This window comes from Cygnus atratus, chromosome 2 (assembly GCF_013377495.2).
Source record: "Cygnus atratus isolate AKBS03 ecotype Queensland, Australia chromosome 2, CAtr_DNAZoo_HiC_assembly, whole genome shotgun sequence".
NCBI lineage: Eukaryota > Metazoa > Chordata > Aves > Anseriformes > Anatidae > Cygnus > Cygnus atratus.
The window spans coordinates 48728903-48745688 of NC_066363.1; the positions used below are offsets into that span (position 1 = coordinate 48728903).

A 16786-nucleotide genomic window follows, 5' to 3' on the forward strand; every position below is an offset into this window, starting at 1 on the left:
GCTGAGCAGGATCACCTAGAGCACATTGGGCAGAATGGCATCCAGGTGGGTTTTGAATATCTCCAGAGAAGGAGACTCCACAACCTCTCTTGGGCAACATGTTCCTGTGCTCTGTCACCCTCACAGGAAAGAAGTGCCCTCTCATATTCAGACGGATCTTCCTGTGCTTCAGTTTGTGCCCACTGCCTCTCATCCTGTCACTACGCACAACTGAAGAGAGTGTGCTTCCATCCTCTTGACACTCTCCCAATACAATTTGACACGCATCCTCTTGACACACCTCCCAATACCCCTTACCCTGACATAGATTAAAAAATACTAGTTAATACCAGTCAGTACTAGCAATGACTAAATTCTCCCATCATTAAATAATTAACTCATCCACCATATGTTACAGTCCTTTGGCTAAATTCTTCATCTTGTATTACTGATATTATAATTATGCTAATGGTTAAAGAGGAGATAAGTCTTCTGTTACATACAGTTAGAAAAAAAAAACAACCAACATCTTTGTTAGACTACCACTATAACACAAATAGTAAAATTTCATCTACCTCTAGCAGAAGTAACAGGGAAGTTTACCTAATGCCACACTGTAAAACGTTTTCAAGGAAAACAGAAACGTAAGCTCTAGAAGCAGACCACATAACCATATGCAAGGATGAAATTCAGCTCACAAAGAAAGAGCATCCTTGCCTAATCAGTTTACAGAAGCACTAAAGAGGGTTTAAACTATGAGCAATGAGATGAACAGAAAGAGCTTACATGCACCTATAAATAACTGCAACTCCGACATTGACACAAGAATTATGGGATAACAATGTTAAGAGGGAACAATAACAACAACAAAAAAGCTGCGAAATGGAATCACAGAATCAGAATCACAGAATGGCCAAGGTTGGAAGGCACCTCCAGAGATCATCAACCTATGGACAACACCCCTGGTTTTGAATATCTCCAAAGAAGGAGACTCCACAACCTCTCTGGGCAGCCTGTTCCAGTGCTCTGTCACCCAAACTATAAAGTTCTTCCTCATATGGCAAACCTCCTGTGGTTCAATTTATACCAATTGCCCTTTGTCCTATCACTAGCCACAACTGAGAAGAGCTTGGCCCCATTCACTTTACATTGTCCCCTCAGGTTGGTAAGATCCTCTCTCAATCTCCTCTTCTCTAGGCTAAACAGAGAGACCCAGCTCACTTAGTCTTTCCTCATAGGACAGATGTTCTAATCCCTTAATCATCTTCGTACCTCTACACTGGACCCTCTCTAGAAGTCTGATGTCCCTCTTGTACAGGGGAGCCCAGAACTGGACACAATACTCCAGGTGTGGCCTCACCACGGCTGTGCAGAGGGGGAGGATCACCTCCCTTGACCTCCTGGCAACACTCTTCCAAATGCAGCCCAGGATACTGTTGGCCTTCTTGGTCACAAGGGCACACTGCTGGCTCATGGTTAACTTGTTGTCCACCACGACCTTGGGATACTATCTCTGCATTTTTAATACTGGTGGAGGGGCCTTAATCATGTTGGGAGTCTGTTTTAGACTAGTGATTTGGAAAGAATGAGTAGACAGGCCTTTTTTGAGCACTCAGTGCAGTCAAAGAACAGGCCAAAGTGGTAACAGTGGATTTCAACTACACCAGCACGTGAAAAGAAGTGATGTAAGTTTTCTAGTGAGGTGTTTGAACATAATGGCAGTATGCAGGCAAAGAATTAACTGGACAGCCTCTTAAGGTCCCTTCCTAAACTGTTTTTCCGTAATTGCAGTATCACGATACACGCTGTCCTGGTTTCAGGTAGGACAGAGTTAATTTTCCTCCTAGTAGCTGGCAGGATGCTATGTTTTGGATTAGAATGAGAAGAGCGCTGATAACATGCTGATGTTTTAATTGTTGTAGAGCAGTGCTTACACCAAGCCAAGGACTTTTCAGCTTCTCGCTCTGTCCTGCTAGCGAGCAGGCTAGGGGTGCAGCAGGAGCTGGGAGGGGACAGACCCAGGACAGCTGACCCAAACTGGCCAAAGGGGTATTCCATACCATCTGACGTCATGCTGAACAATATATAGGGGTGTCTGGCCACTGGGCTACCGCCGCCCCTTTTGGGTGGCTAGCCGGGGTGGAGGGGGGGGCCGGCTGCTCGGGGATAGGCTGGGCATCGGTCAGCGGGTGGTGAGCAATTGCATTGTGCATCACTTATTTCGTATACATTATTACTATTAATACTATTATTATTATTATTATTATTATTATTGTTATTCTTTTCCCTGTCTTAATAAACTGTCTTTATCTCAACTCACAGACTTCACTTTCCCGTTTCTCTCCCCCATCCCGGAGAGGGAGGGGGGAGGGTGAGCGAACGGCTGTGTGGTGTTTGGCTGCCAGCCGGGCTAAACCACAACACATGCAAATAAGCACTGGAGAAAGGCTGATAGTTAGCTTGCATCACTACAGTCCCACTTGAAATGTTCTTTGTCTGCAACCTGTACTATCACAGGTCTATTTAAAAACTAATTTTGCCAAAGAACAAATTAAATTCAAAGTTGCTGGGTCTTCTTAGAGAAAAGTAGGTTATGCAAAAGTAAAATCATTCAAAGTAACCATCACTTGGTTCTTGAAATGCCACTACACAATACTCACAAGCCGTCATTTCAAGACTTCAGCTTCAAATGCTGTATTATTAAATTTTCCTCCTTGACGCTTTCACCATGGGTCTGATGTCAATTTAGTTTGATTCGATGCATTTTATTTTTGTAATAAATATAAGCCCATCCAGAAACTTTTTTCCATCAATTTTAAATAGTAACAAGGAATTATTCTGCTTTAAAAACTATAACAGCATTAGTTCAACATTCAAAATGTAATCATTCTGTTTACTAACATACAACAGTTCAGAAAAATCTTACAGATGTCTTGATCATGACAAGCATGTTTAAAACAATACAAACAGCACTGCTTTCTACGTGTCACTGTTCCACAATCAGTTTAATGGCTGTGAACTTATCCTGCTGCTGCTGAAATGGCTAGTACCATCTTCCTCCTATAATAAAGGTGTGTATTCTTCCCCTTCCCTCGTGTTGACACAAGTATTTGTGCAACTGCATGGGTTAACCTGACCAGCAAATTGATCCAGCTGTAAGCTAACATGGAACAAAAAGTGGGGTTGATTTCAGACAAATCCAATCCTGATCTTTAAAATCTAGAAAATCATAAAAATAGTTGCAAAAACACAGGTTACATGCTCACAGCATAAGGTAGAACAATTCAACTTCATGCCAGCTTGGACTTAAACTTGGTAAAATTGCTTGTAGAATTAAAGCTTTAAACACGTTAGTTTTCAGGGCGTGTGGTGGAGGACAACACAACTGGAAGATAAAGCTTAGCTGTATAATAGAAAGCGATGATATAGACCTGTGGCAAGAAAGTTCTGAGGAAAATGTTTTTTTCTAGGAAAGTGAACAGAGGCATGACAACTCCTGTCTACAAGCCCGTAGAGAGAAATATGCTGATGGCCTTTGAAATATTGCATTGTTTAAATCAGTTTGGAATTTGACTAGTCAAATCTCTCTTTTGTAGAATAATCTCCACAAATACTAAGGAGTTTTCTATTGCTAAAATTAAGCATTTAACTAAAGCAACTGAACTAGTGCCTTTCTTGCCATGGAGCCCTTCTACTTTCTGCATCACAGATTGATAGAGAAGCTGAAACAGATGTCATAACAACCATCAGTTTAGCAAATGCCAAAAAGTACAGACACAAGACTGATGTCTGACTAGTCAACAACTGTGATACCTTTGATAGAAAGGACTGACACAGAGCTAAAAACAATGAAGTTCTCAGACACAAGAAAAAATGAAAATGTAACAGGTTGTGCCCAAATCAATACTGTAATGTTTCCGACGAGTTTTACTACCTCAAAAGTCAAAATCAGTGTTTTTCATTTAGTCTTAACGGTAAACATTGTTGTATCACAGGAAGACTAAGAGAGGGGCACTTGCCTCAAATCCAAACCAATTTACATTTATTTAGATTTTTAAGAACAACAGTCTAGCTGATATTTTTGAAACTCAGATTATTGAAACCCAACACACGCTTAATCTGTTCTCAAACTAATATTCCGTAATATGAAAATTTTTGGAAGACTACTGACCCTTTTGTGGGCTTTTTGTAACCCTAAATATGAGTGAAACAAGCATCAGGAGATAAACTGGAATAACATTCTCTGAACTTCAAAAATTCCAAAAACAATGATCAACACAAACTTGATCCTTGATTTTCCTGAAATCTTTAATGGAAACACCTTAGGCTATAAATTCAGTGATTAAAAAAAAATCACATTCTTTGTTGATTTAAGCATTTATTTCAAATGTCCTTGCCTAGAAAGTTCAACACATACATGAAAAGCTTGCTTTAAAAAAAAAAAAAGATAGCTATAAACTGTGATGCATGTATCAATATAACAGATTGTATATATGAATAAATGAATAAGAGATAAAAGAACTTTAATGTATAGGCATAAACAGGGGGTGGTTTTGTTTTGTTTTTAAACCAACCTGCTTCTTAACATTTTTATTTTCCAATTTGAAGGAACTACGGTAGTCTTTAAGTCATTGACGCTATACTCAAAAAACATGCAGCAATTGTTAAATAAGGACCTTTAAGTTTTCACAAATACAGTGCATCTTGCCAAGTCAAAAGCTAAAGTGAAAGTCTCAAATGACTCTGCAGCTCTAATAATAAGGACTTTTTTCCCCCTTTTTTCATTACTTTTATCCTACAAGCTTAACTGCCAGTATCTTTCACAAAACATCATTTTCATCAGAATGGAAAGATAATATAAAAGCTCTATATTGCGTGCAAGGGTCAGCTTTTCCTTATTAGGTTTTAAGTAGCAGAAACTAGTTCTGCAAAGAAAACATACTGTAATTATTGTACTCAACAGGTAGCTTCAGTAATCAGGCCAAAAGCAACACAGTGGTCTTGTCATTCTTAAAAGATCAGCATTTTCCCATGCTTCTGCATAACAAATGCATTGCAGATTAATTGGAAGCGTACAGGCCATCTTAGAGCCCAAATTAATCCGAGCATTTGATATCCCCTTCACTTCATATGGAAATGCCATTCAATGGCACCATTTTCATAGGGACAAAGTGTTTTTTGATAACAAGTGGAATGTAAATCTCATGAGAAAGAAATCAATCCAGCCCAAAGAACTCCAGAGTATTGATCTATGTGCATTATAATTTCACAAGCTCGAAGAGAATTTGTAAGTTAAAGGGGAAATGATTACAGCCACAAAACAGCTGCTATACCACAGTTTTCTTTTAACTGTGTTATGAAAGCAAGAAATATGCAGTTTCTGAAGTTAAAAGTTTTATTGTTTGAATTAAGTCTTCAGTTTGTTCAAAATCAAAGGCATTTGATTTAATTATGATTTTTTTTTTCAAATGTAAAAAAAGCTGCAGATTTGCAAATAAAGTTCACACCATTCAGTTCTGGTCAACAACAGTCTATTGTATACACAAGTTAAAAGCTGAATAATGCCTTTTACAATATCAATTTTGATGTACACTGAACTTTGACAAATATTCCATATTTGCTCCTGCCAAAAGGGTGAAACTTTTTCAATTAAACAACCATCTGATTATTAGTAACAATAGAACAAAATATATAGAATATAAAATTGTAAAACTGCAAAGTAAGATGGAAAGCTTCCACTCCCAAAAATGAGTTTAATCCCAACAATGCAAAACAAATAAACTAGTGGGTTTGGGGGTTGGTTTGTTTGTAAAAAGTAAAGTGTTTTTGGACTCAAACACAAGATTTTCCCTAAGAATCCAAAAGAAAACAGGGGCCCCTTGAGCTTGGCTCCAGACAAATGCATAGTTTTTTATTGTGTTCACCTTTCTATGACAGCTTTGAAAAGAAAAAAAAAAAAAAACAACTTACAATATAAGTTAAGACACAAAAGGAAGTTCTGGGTGGGTAGAAATTTAAACGTCATCCAATTTCAGGTAGGAGATACTAATTTCCACAGAAACAAGGTTAAATTTTACATTCTGTTGAACTGAACAGGTTTCAGACTGCTATGCTGTCTGATTTAATCTGATATTTAATCAAACATTACACTTACAAAAATGCAGCTTGCCTTCTGGAAGCAAGTAAATTTCAGTTCTTTGCAGAAGTTGTATAATCTACCATCAACACAAATGAAAATAATTTTCTCACATACTCCTTTCCATTCCAACTGTGAAGGCATCAACACCCAATTCTCCACCAAACCAATATCTTACACCCTGATTCTGCAACACTGTATAAGTAATAATTCCATATACGGCAATACTGTAGCCTCCACATCTCCCATACGATCTTCCAAATGTTCCTAAGCAATTTTATGAGCTGCAAGTAGGCAACTCAAAAACTCTAGCATTCAGTGGCTCCCAATAAACATTCATGGAGTTTAAATCATGATGAGAAACCACCAAAAACAGTAACTGTTAACAATGAATGCAAATCCTTGACTTCTACCAAGGACAAAGCCCCAAGGGTGCTTTCAGCCAAAAAGAAACCTCCCTATTACCACAAAAAGTATTTACATACACAGAACCTCACCCAAAATGAGGTTTTTATCCAGCCTGACTGGACCAGTAGATAAGATCTCCGCAAGGTACCATGGGAACCATTTTCCAGCTAATTTTCTCCAAGTTGCCTATGTAGATCTCTGCACCTATCCTGTGGGAATATCCTCTACCTGCAGAAGTCCTACTGAAATTTCAGGCTTCTGCTAGGATCTGGTCATTGTCTTTTCTTTTTTTTTTCATGAAAAAAAAAAATCTGTTATCATGTCTTGTTATAGAAAATTCCAATGAGATTAAAATGCCTCTATGTATAAATGCAAGACTGAAAGGACTCCTTAATGTATCAAAATCCAGTTGAGTAAATCAGCAAAGCTACTTCAGCAATAAGATGTGTATAAAATGTAGCAAAATGATTCATCTATAATGCATTTTCCTTTCCCTTTTCATTCTCAAAAATCCAACTTTAAAGATTTTTTTTACTAGGCTTGCACTCTACTCAAAGCTCAGATTTAACTATCAAGTTTAAAAAGTAATAAAACTTGAAATTTTGCAATCCTCAGCATCAATGACCTTTGTGAAATCCCTTTATGATTGTTAATGAGTTCAAACAAACTTGCCTTGCAGTTGCCTGCCCCTCTCCACGCACTGGAGATTCCTCAGTGCCTCTGTCAGGGCAACTACAGGGTGCCCTTTTGACTATTCTGACTATTTTTATGAAACTATTTTCAGGAACACGACTGAAATCTCCATCTCCATCCTTCAGTCCAGTTTTGTTCAAATCACCAGAAAAATCAGTAAGTGCATAAAGACTGAGAATGAGCGCCATGTATGCCTCACTTCCTTAGAAAAACAAAGGCTAAAATGCATGACATTTACAACTGTAATAGCTATATTCAGCATGGTTCAGGACAGTTTATCTAAAATCAAGGTCTCATGACTGAAGTCCAGTAATGTGTAAGACACACAAGGACTGCTCATTTAGAAGTTAAGAGCTAAACAGAAACTGTCTATCACAGTAACTAATACTCAAAGATTTAAACTTACCTTAAGTATGTTTGACAGGTATCTACATTTTAACACATTTCCAGAAAAATTAACAGCCTCTTAAAACACTTTCAAATATTAAAAAAATACAGTATTTCTATAACAAAAACACTACTTCCAAAAATCATCTACATATACAAACTCTTATTCTACTGTTTCCTCATTTCCTTCCTTCTACTTTCCAACAATTTACTTCCACTAGTACATGGACTTTTGTTAAGTCATTACAGAGAGAAGAAATCAACACAGATTGTATTTTTCTGTAAACAGTACAGCTATATAAGAAAATTATTTCAGAACTAAAAGTGCACAAATACAGCTTTCAATTGATTAAGTAAAAGAACACGGACAGGCCTTCTGGAATTTATTAAGTATCATGAAAACGACCTGTGAAAATGTCTATCTAAACCAATTCTAAAACTACCTGCTAAAAAAGTTTGAGTTCACTGGAAGTAGTCCACTCACTCTGTTTTTCAAATGATTGATTTTCAAATCTAATCTAATTATCATTCAAGATAAAATGTTAGTTTTAAACACCTTGATGGCAAATTCTATAATTAGAAATTTTCTAGCAATTTGTTAGTAAGTTTCTATGCCAAGGCAACTGCATACATCTGAGTCTGGCATGAAGTTTATAAATAAGAACCAAATCACAAGAGCTAATTGCACCTATGATTCACTCCAAGGCCAACAGTTACACGCATTTTTTAAACCTTTAAAGCTGAAGCTATAACTAATCATTTGTTATTTCTTTTTCATTTTGGCAACAACATCAAATTCATTATAATCTGTATCTTGTCAACTTAACATATTAGCACCCTCAAAAAAATCAAGGAAAGTTTTAATCCATTTCACCTGATGTAGTTTTGAGCAAAAGTGACAACCATGCCTATATGCTGTTATGGACCTGGGACTAGTACGAGTCCAGTACCTGATCTCCCTTAAAAGCCTCCTTCTTGAAAGTCACCAAAGCACACAGGAGAAATACATAGCAGCTCTTTCAAACATTTTATTAACTGCTAATAATGTTCTAGGAGGGGCAAATGCAAGCAAAGTAGTCAAAAGGTACATGACAAGCATACTATACTCCTGTACTCTGCGCATATCATACAATACACAATTAGTATTTGGGTAATTCACCGAATAGCTTAATAAAAAGTGCTAGTATGCAACAAACCTAGTGCAAAGGAACTTCCAGCCACCACAGATAAACCATTCTAAGCCTCTCTTTCTTTGAGAAATTCTGGCTCTTGGTAGAGTGTGGTAATCACTCTCATCATTTTCAAAGCCTTCTTCTGACATCATTAGTGGCATTTCATCCAAATGAGAGGACTCATCTTCCACTTGGTACCTGGCAAGATGAAATAAAAACAGTAAATCAATAACCAATATATTTTTTATTACCAGGAATCTCATAAAGTAACAAAAGGTAATTTTTACTACATGGAATTTTATTAGAAATGTTTTCAATCCAAATATCTTGTGTACTTGTCCTAACATATCAACAAGAATTTTTGATTTGTTAAAAATGGGTAATACAGCAAAAAGGCTTGCAATCATCCAGCCCTTGATATAAATCATTACAGAGAAATTCCTATTTGATATAGAATTTGTACATACAGAGCTGCGACGTCATACTTTCAAAGGATTCTTCGCAAGATTTTGTTAAACAGAATTTGCTTTGTGTCGTAGTCTAACCCAGCAGGCACCTAAGCACCATACAGCCATTTGCTCATCTCACCCTCCCTACCCCCATCCCCAGCATGGGGGAAGAGGATCAGGGAAAAAAAGAGTAAAAGCTCATGGGCTGAGATAAAGAGAGTTTGGTAGGACAGAAAAGGAAGAGAAATAATAATGATGATAACGCTAGTAATAATAATATGTACAAACAAGTGATGCACAACGCAATTGCTCACCACCCGCTGACCAATGCCCAGCCCAGCCCCGAGCAACAGTCCCGTCCCCCCCTGCCCCAGCCACCCCATATTAATTGTTCAGCGTGATGCCATATGGTATGGAATATCCCTTTGGCCAGTCTGGGTCGGCTGTCCTGGGTCTGTCCCCTCCCAGCTTCTTGTGCACCCCCAGACTCCTCGCTGGCAGTGTAGCATGAGAAGCTGAAAAGTTCCTGACTGCATGGCTCTGTAACAACTAAAACATCATCATGTTATTAACGTTATTCTCATCCTAAATCCAAAACACAGCACCATACCAGCTACTAGGAGGAAAATTAACTCTACCCTAGTTGAAACTAGGACACTTGGCAAAGTTTATAGCAGATGCAAATGATGTGAGCTTTCATGGAAACAAACTTTGTATTTCCATTGAGCTTCAGCCTACTTTCCTGTTATACTTGCGTCTGTTCCTGCCTGTGCAGACCTCTGTTTGAGTCACAACTTCTAAACAACTCATCAGTATATTAGTTTTTGTTAGTAAAACATTAGTTACTTTTATAATTCTACATAGAAATATTCAGCAGGTTAAAACACTTTCCTATGGGACCTATGAAACACTAGGCTAACAATGGTCCTTCCCTCTCCAGAAAGCATTCACCACTTCAATTTTACACTTGTGGAATGCCTCTTATGGTCAGATAAAACACCTGAATATTTGGTAAGAAAACTCCCCCAAGTGCTTGAAAATTGTGTAACTTATTCACTTTCAGTGGCTTAATGGTACAAAAATACGAATGAACTGAACTATTACTCAGGTTTCCTGTCACAGACTATTCAAAGGACAAATGAGGATATCAAGTGAGGATATCAACTGGAAAAAAAATTTGAAAGGAATTAGAGTCAAGCAAAGACCATCTATTTGTATGCAGTAACAAATACAATAACCCTAATGGATGTTAATACAAATGCATGATACAGAAAATCATCCTAGATCTGACCTAAATAGTTAGAAAAGCTGGCTGCATTAATGCTTAAAAACATACATAACAAATATCAAACCTAACAAATGCAAAAAAAAAAAAATGTATATACAAACTATTACTTGACACTATTGATAATTGTAGTTAAGCAGTCTTTAAATAAGACCAGTTGATGAAAAAGTATCTGATTAGAATAAAGAGATTCTGCATGTGTATTTTATTCTTTAATTCTCAAACACTGCAGTTTGGAAGTCTAGAAGACTCCCGTCATTCTATTCTTTGTGTAATCTAAAACTGATCTCTCGAATGTATTCTTGCATTAGGAGTAGCAAAGAATGATTTTAAGAGCTCAGAAAAAAACTTTTTTGTTTGAGTCACAAAAGAAGTGTTCGGCAAATGTGAAGCTTCAAAATTACTGATTTCTTGTGTGAAAGCGGTACTTCATCTTTTGGAATATGCATACAAGGACTGTCTCATTCCGCCCCCTCCCCCCCCCCCCAGCAACCTAAACCCAATCTTTGTATAAAAACAGTAATTAACAAAACAAAAATAAACCATTCATTGGTGTATTTGTACATGTAAAAAAAAAAAAAAAAGTAACAAGCTCTAAACATCTGAATATACAGTAGGGCTATATCCACATCAATGAACTGAATACAAAGCAGCCTGTATTGCCCTTAAAACTCCTGGCTTCCAAAAAACAGGATGACTCCTTGCAAGTTGTTCAAAGGGAATCATCCCTAGACCACTCCAACTGCCAAGATGTACCTGGGGACTGTCCAGGAAAAGCAAGTGTTGCAACAGCCCAAATTCATGCCAGGATACATGCTACCAGTTTAGAAGTAATGAATTCCAGTACCTGGGAACATCTACGGTGTAACATGAATTTACACAGCTATACAAAATAAAAAACACCTCTCATAACTGAGGAATTCAGTCCATTCTTTCACCTGCTGGGTGAGCTGGTATGTTCAGTACACATCTTTGACTAAGCAGTAAGATCACAGTTTTATACGAAACAAGCAAGGTCCCAGAAGTAAATCTTAACAACACAGATGGAGAAAACACTTGAACTGAGAAATACCAAACAAGTATTTCAGCAGGAGAATTTTATATAGAACTTAACGCACAGTACACTGACAGCCTACTTTTCTCTAAGGGGAAAACGGATACTAGCCCAGGAACTGGCAGGGCTCACTGAGAGGGCTTTAAACTAGGTAAGAAGGGGGACGGGGATGAAATAAAGCTCATTAGAGAAGAGCTGGGGGGAACAATGTCAGGGCTGGGGGAGAAGACAATGGCCCAAATGAAGTGCATCTACAGTAATGCATGCAGCATGGGCAACAAACAGGAGGAGCTGGAAGCCATCGTGCAGCAGGCAGGCTATGACTTGGTTGCCATCCCTGAAATGTGGTGGGACCACTCCCATGACTGGAGTGCTGCAATGACTGGCTATAGGCTCTTCAGAAGGGACAGGCAGCACAGAAGGGGTGGTGGTGTGGCTCTCTATATTAGAGAGTGTTTTGATGTTGAGGAACTTGAGATTGGGAATGATAAGGCTGAGTCCCTATGGGTTAGGATCAGCAGGAAGGCCAACAAGGCAAGCATCCTGGTGGGGGTCTGTTATAGACTGCCAAACCAGGATGAGGAGACAGATGGGGAGTTCTACAGGCAGCTGGCAGAAGTCGCAAAATCATCAGCACTTGTTATCACGGGGGACTTCAACTTCCCAGACATATCCTGGAAGCACAACACAGCCCAGAGAAAGCAGTCTAGGAGGTTTCTGGAGAGCGTGGAAGATAGCTTCCTGACGCAGCTGGTTAGAGAGCCTACCAGGGGAAGTGCCCCACTAGACCTTCTGTTCACAGAGGACTGGTGGGAGATGTGGTGGCTGGGAGCTGTCTTGGGCAGAGTGACCGCAAAATGGTAGAGTTCTCTATTCTTGGCAAAGTCAGGAGGGGGATCAGTAAAACTGCTGTCTTGACTTCTGGAGGGCAGACTCTGAGCTGTTCAGGACACTGGTTGGCAGAGTCCCTTGGGAGGAGGTTCTGAAGGGCAGAGGAGTCCAGGAAGGCTGGGCACTCTTCAAGAAGGAAATCTTAAAGGCTCAGGAGCAGTCTGTCCCCACATGCCCAAAGACAAGCTGGAGCCAACCTGGCTGAACAGAGAGCTGTGGCTAGAGCTTAGGAAAAAAAAAAGGGTTTATGATCTTTGGAAAAGAGGGCGGGCTACTCAAGAGGACTATAAGGATGTTGTAAGGCTGTGCAGGGACAAAATTAGAAAGGCCACAGCTCATCTGGAGCTCAATCTGGCTACTGCTGTTAAAGATAAAAAAATTTTTTATAAATACATAAGCACGAAAAGGAGGACTAAGGAGAATCTCCATCCTTTACTGGATGCATTGCAAACTTAGTGACGAGAGATGAGGAAAAGGCTGAGGTACTCAATGCCTTCTTTGCCTCAGTCTTTAACGGCAAGACCAGTTGTTCTCTGGATACCCAGTACCCTGAGCTGGTGGAAGGGGATGGGAGCAGAACGTGGCCCTCAGAATCCATGAGGAAATGGTTGCCGACCTGCTACAGCACTTAGATGCACACAAGTCGATGGGGCCGGATGGGATACACCCAAGGGTACTGCGAGAAGAGCTGGCGGAAGAGCTGACGGAACTGGTGGAAGAGCTGACCAAGCGGCTTTCCATCATTTATCAACAGCCCTGGCCATCAGGGGAGGTCCCAGTTGACTGGCGGCTAGCAAACGTGAGGCCCATCTACAAGGGCCAGAGGGTAGACCTGGGGAACTACAGGCCTCTTAGTTTGACCTCTGTGCCAGGGAAGCTCATGGAGCAGATTATCTTGAGTGTCATCACACGGCACTTGCATGGCAAGCAGGCAATCAGGCCCAGTCAGCATGGGTTTATGAAGGGCAGGTCCTGCTTGACGGACCTGATCTCCTTCTATGACAAAGTGACACGCTTAGTGGAGGAGGGAAAGGCTGTGGATGTGGTCTACCTTGACTTCAGTAAGGCTTTTGACACCGTTTCCCACAACATTCTCCTCAAAAAACTGGCTGCTCATGGCTTGGACTGGCATACGCTTTGTTGGGTTAAAAACTGGCTGGGTAGCTGGGCCCAAAGAGTCGTGGTGAATGGAGCCAAATCCAGCTGGAGGCCAGTCACTAGCGGAGTCCCCCAGGGCTCAGTACTGGGGCCAGTCCTCTTTAATATCTTTATCGATGATTTGGATGAGGGGATTGAGTGCACCCTCAGTAAGTTTGCAGATGACACCAAGTTATGTGCATGTGTCGATCTGCTCGAGGGCAGGAAGGCTCTGCAGGAGGATCTGGACAGGCTGGAGCGATGGGCTGAGGTCAACTGTATGAGGTTCAACAAGGCCAAGTGCCGGGTCCTGCACCTGGGGCACGACAACCCCAAGCAGAGCTACAGGCTGGGAGATGAGTGGTTGGAAAGCTGCCTGGCAGAGAAGGACCTGGGAGTACTGGTTGATAGTCGGCTGAATATGAGCCAGCAGTGTGCTCAGGTGGCCAAGAAGACCAACAGCATCCTGGCTTATATAAGAAGCAGTGTGGCCAGCAGGTCTAGGAAAGTGATTGTTCCCCTGTACTCGGCTCTGGTGAGGCTGCACCTTGAGTACTGTGTTCAGTTTTGGGCCCCTCACTACAGGAAGGACATGGACGTGCTCGAGCAAGGCCAGAGAAGGGCAACAAAGCTGGTGAGGGGTCTGGAGAACAAGTCTTATGAGGAGGGGCTGAGGGAGCTAGGGTTGTTTAGCCTGGAGAAGAGGAGGCTCGGTGGTGACCTTATCGCTCTCTATAGGTACATTAAAGGAGGCTGTAGCGAGGTGGGGGTTGGTCTATTCTCCCACACACCTGGTGGCAGGAAGAGGGGGAATGGGCTAAAGTTACGCCAGGGGAGGTTTAGGTTGGATACTAGGAAGAACTTCTTTACTGAAAGGGTTGTTAGGCATTGGAATGGGCTCCCCAAGGAAGTGGTTGAGTCGCCATCCCTGGAGGTCCTTAAAAGACGTTTAGATGTAGAGCTCAGTGATATGGTTTAGTGGAGGACTTGTTAGTGTTAGGTCAGAGGTTGGACTGGGTGATCTTGGAGGTCTCTTCCAACCTAGGTAATTCTGTGATTCTGATCCTCAAAAAATTTTTTTAAATGTTAAGTTAATGACATCTCAGAAAACTAAAAAAAAAAAAAAAGCTGCGTGTTGATACATGTTTCAGGAAAAGCAATGGCAAAGAGTTTGAGGAAACTGCCAAACAATCAGAAGCATTTATAGGGTATTATGGAGCAAACTACTGAGGCCACAGAACAGTATGTTCAGCAATATTAAAGATATGCCAGTCCAAATCTTGACAGACAAATCCAATATTTTTAAAAGTTACATTATAAATACCAGGACTAACCAGGACAAAGCATCATCACTGGATTTGCATTTTCTTATTTTATTGTATATTTAAAACAAAAAATGTGAAAGCATTTCCTCTTCACGTAGATTTTCTGAGATGTATGCTGTTGTATACTGTATATTATACATACATTACTATATATAACTGTTATTAATCTTTTCGGGTGTTAGAAAATGGGGGGGGGCGGAGGAGATAATGTATTGTCATACTAGCTTTCTACTGAAAAGGTACCCCACCTACTTAACACTGGCTTTGTAGCAAAATGATGAAAAGGAAGTTAAAAAGGAAGATCCAATACAAAAACATGGTTGGTTAACCAGTCACTGGCTAGAGAGACACTTCCTCTTTTGTTTGGCAGGTGGTGCACCAAGGGCTTCTTGTACCTCCTTTGAATCACTCAGTATGAGATGTCATTAAAGGCTGTTCACCTGTTCGGACCAGGTTAGAAAATATATAACTAGGAAAAAAAACGAGGATGCAAGTCAACTGAGAACCTTAAGCACATTAGACCTTGTGAACAGAATCTTCATGTGTTTCAAATGATGCAGAAGCACAACCACACAGAAGAAAACACAACAGAAGTCTGGAATTAAAAAACAGTATACATTTGTTTAAAAGTGCCCAGAAAGTTCCCAGAAAGTTGAAATATGCAGTGGAAAATGCTTTCAGAAATAACATTAACACTACCCCCTTCAAAAATATGAAAATACAGTTTAAAACAAACATGACAAAACAGAACTTTACTGACCATGTTGTTTGCAAAAAGGTGCATATGATGTCTAGTTTGATATGGCAATCTGGCAATACTTCTTCCCTTCTCATTACTCTAAATGGTCATCAAGAAAGAGAACACTATACAAATTTACCTTCCCAAAACAAGGCAGTTATTACAGGTTACAATGTATATTACACAAAATTGTATGGATTATCTCAGACTAAGCTAATTTTAACACTGAAACCTTACACACTTGACAATAAAATATCTGCTTTAAAAAAGACGTTACACTGAGTTTCAGAAAAAGACAAGCCTGTGTTTAAACAGATTCACATTCAATGCTTTTATAATCTCTCCTGGTTGAATTTGCAAATTACATTATCACAGTTACTTGCTTTAATACAGAGCTTTCTTTTGCATTGTATTTTGCTTTTAGACATCTGAACAATTAATAGTGTATTTGTAACACCATCCAGTGAAATCACAATCTGCCAGCCACACTGGAGTATGCAGCAACATTCTGGAACATAAGAGACCCTTGTTCAACTTTATACGGAAGTAAAAAGTGCCTGACTTGGAAAATAATTTACTTTACACACAAAGGTAACAAAGCAAACATGGTTAAAGTTCTCTCTTGACAGAACATGTTAATGCAAGAGAATTAAGGGAAACAGACTTGGCTGAGAAATACATTCACAGATCTACTTAATATTTAATACTACTCTTGTAAATGTGGTAATATTCGTGGAGTACATCAATGTCCTAAAGTCATTTTTTCACAATTCTCATTTTGCACTTTTAAATATGGAGCTTCACCAAGTAGGGAATGTAATGAGCATAAGCACCATCATGTTTAGTAATCCTGACTTCAAAATACAGCCTCTGAACTGGCAAGCAATTTATTCTGTTTCAAAAGCAATTTTGCTATTGTGTTAGAAAATTGTGCTTCAGTATTTAAAAACAATAGTATAATGAATAATGTATTTTTCATAACTAGGATAAGGACAAAAATCGTTATGTCTTTGTTATCTAGTATTTTTCCACACTTAATTGCTTGAAGTGCTGATTTGCTTTGAGTGACAAATCAATTGAGTATAATCCTAGAAACTTTTATTAAAATATAGGAGCATTGAAAGCAACATG

At 39.5% G+C, this 16786-nt stretch overlaps 1 protein-coding gene across 6 annotated transcripts in view; it reads right to left on the reverse strand.

Moving 5' to 3' along the window:
* Window positions 1-16786, reverse strand: part of ATP9B (ATPase phospholipid transporting 9B (putative)) — a 181093-nt gene that overhangs the window by 152177 nt on the left and 12130 nt on the right. For all 6 annotated transcript variants that reach the window (XM_035549695.2, XM_035549692.2, XM_035549691.2 and 3 more), the window contains exon 2: window positions 8800-8973. In XM_035549695.2, the coding sequence (XP_035405588.1) occupies window positions 8800-8973 (174 nt within the window). The remainder of the gene's footprint in view (window positions 1-8799; window positions 8974-16786) is intronic.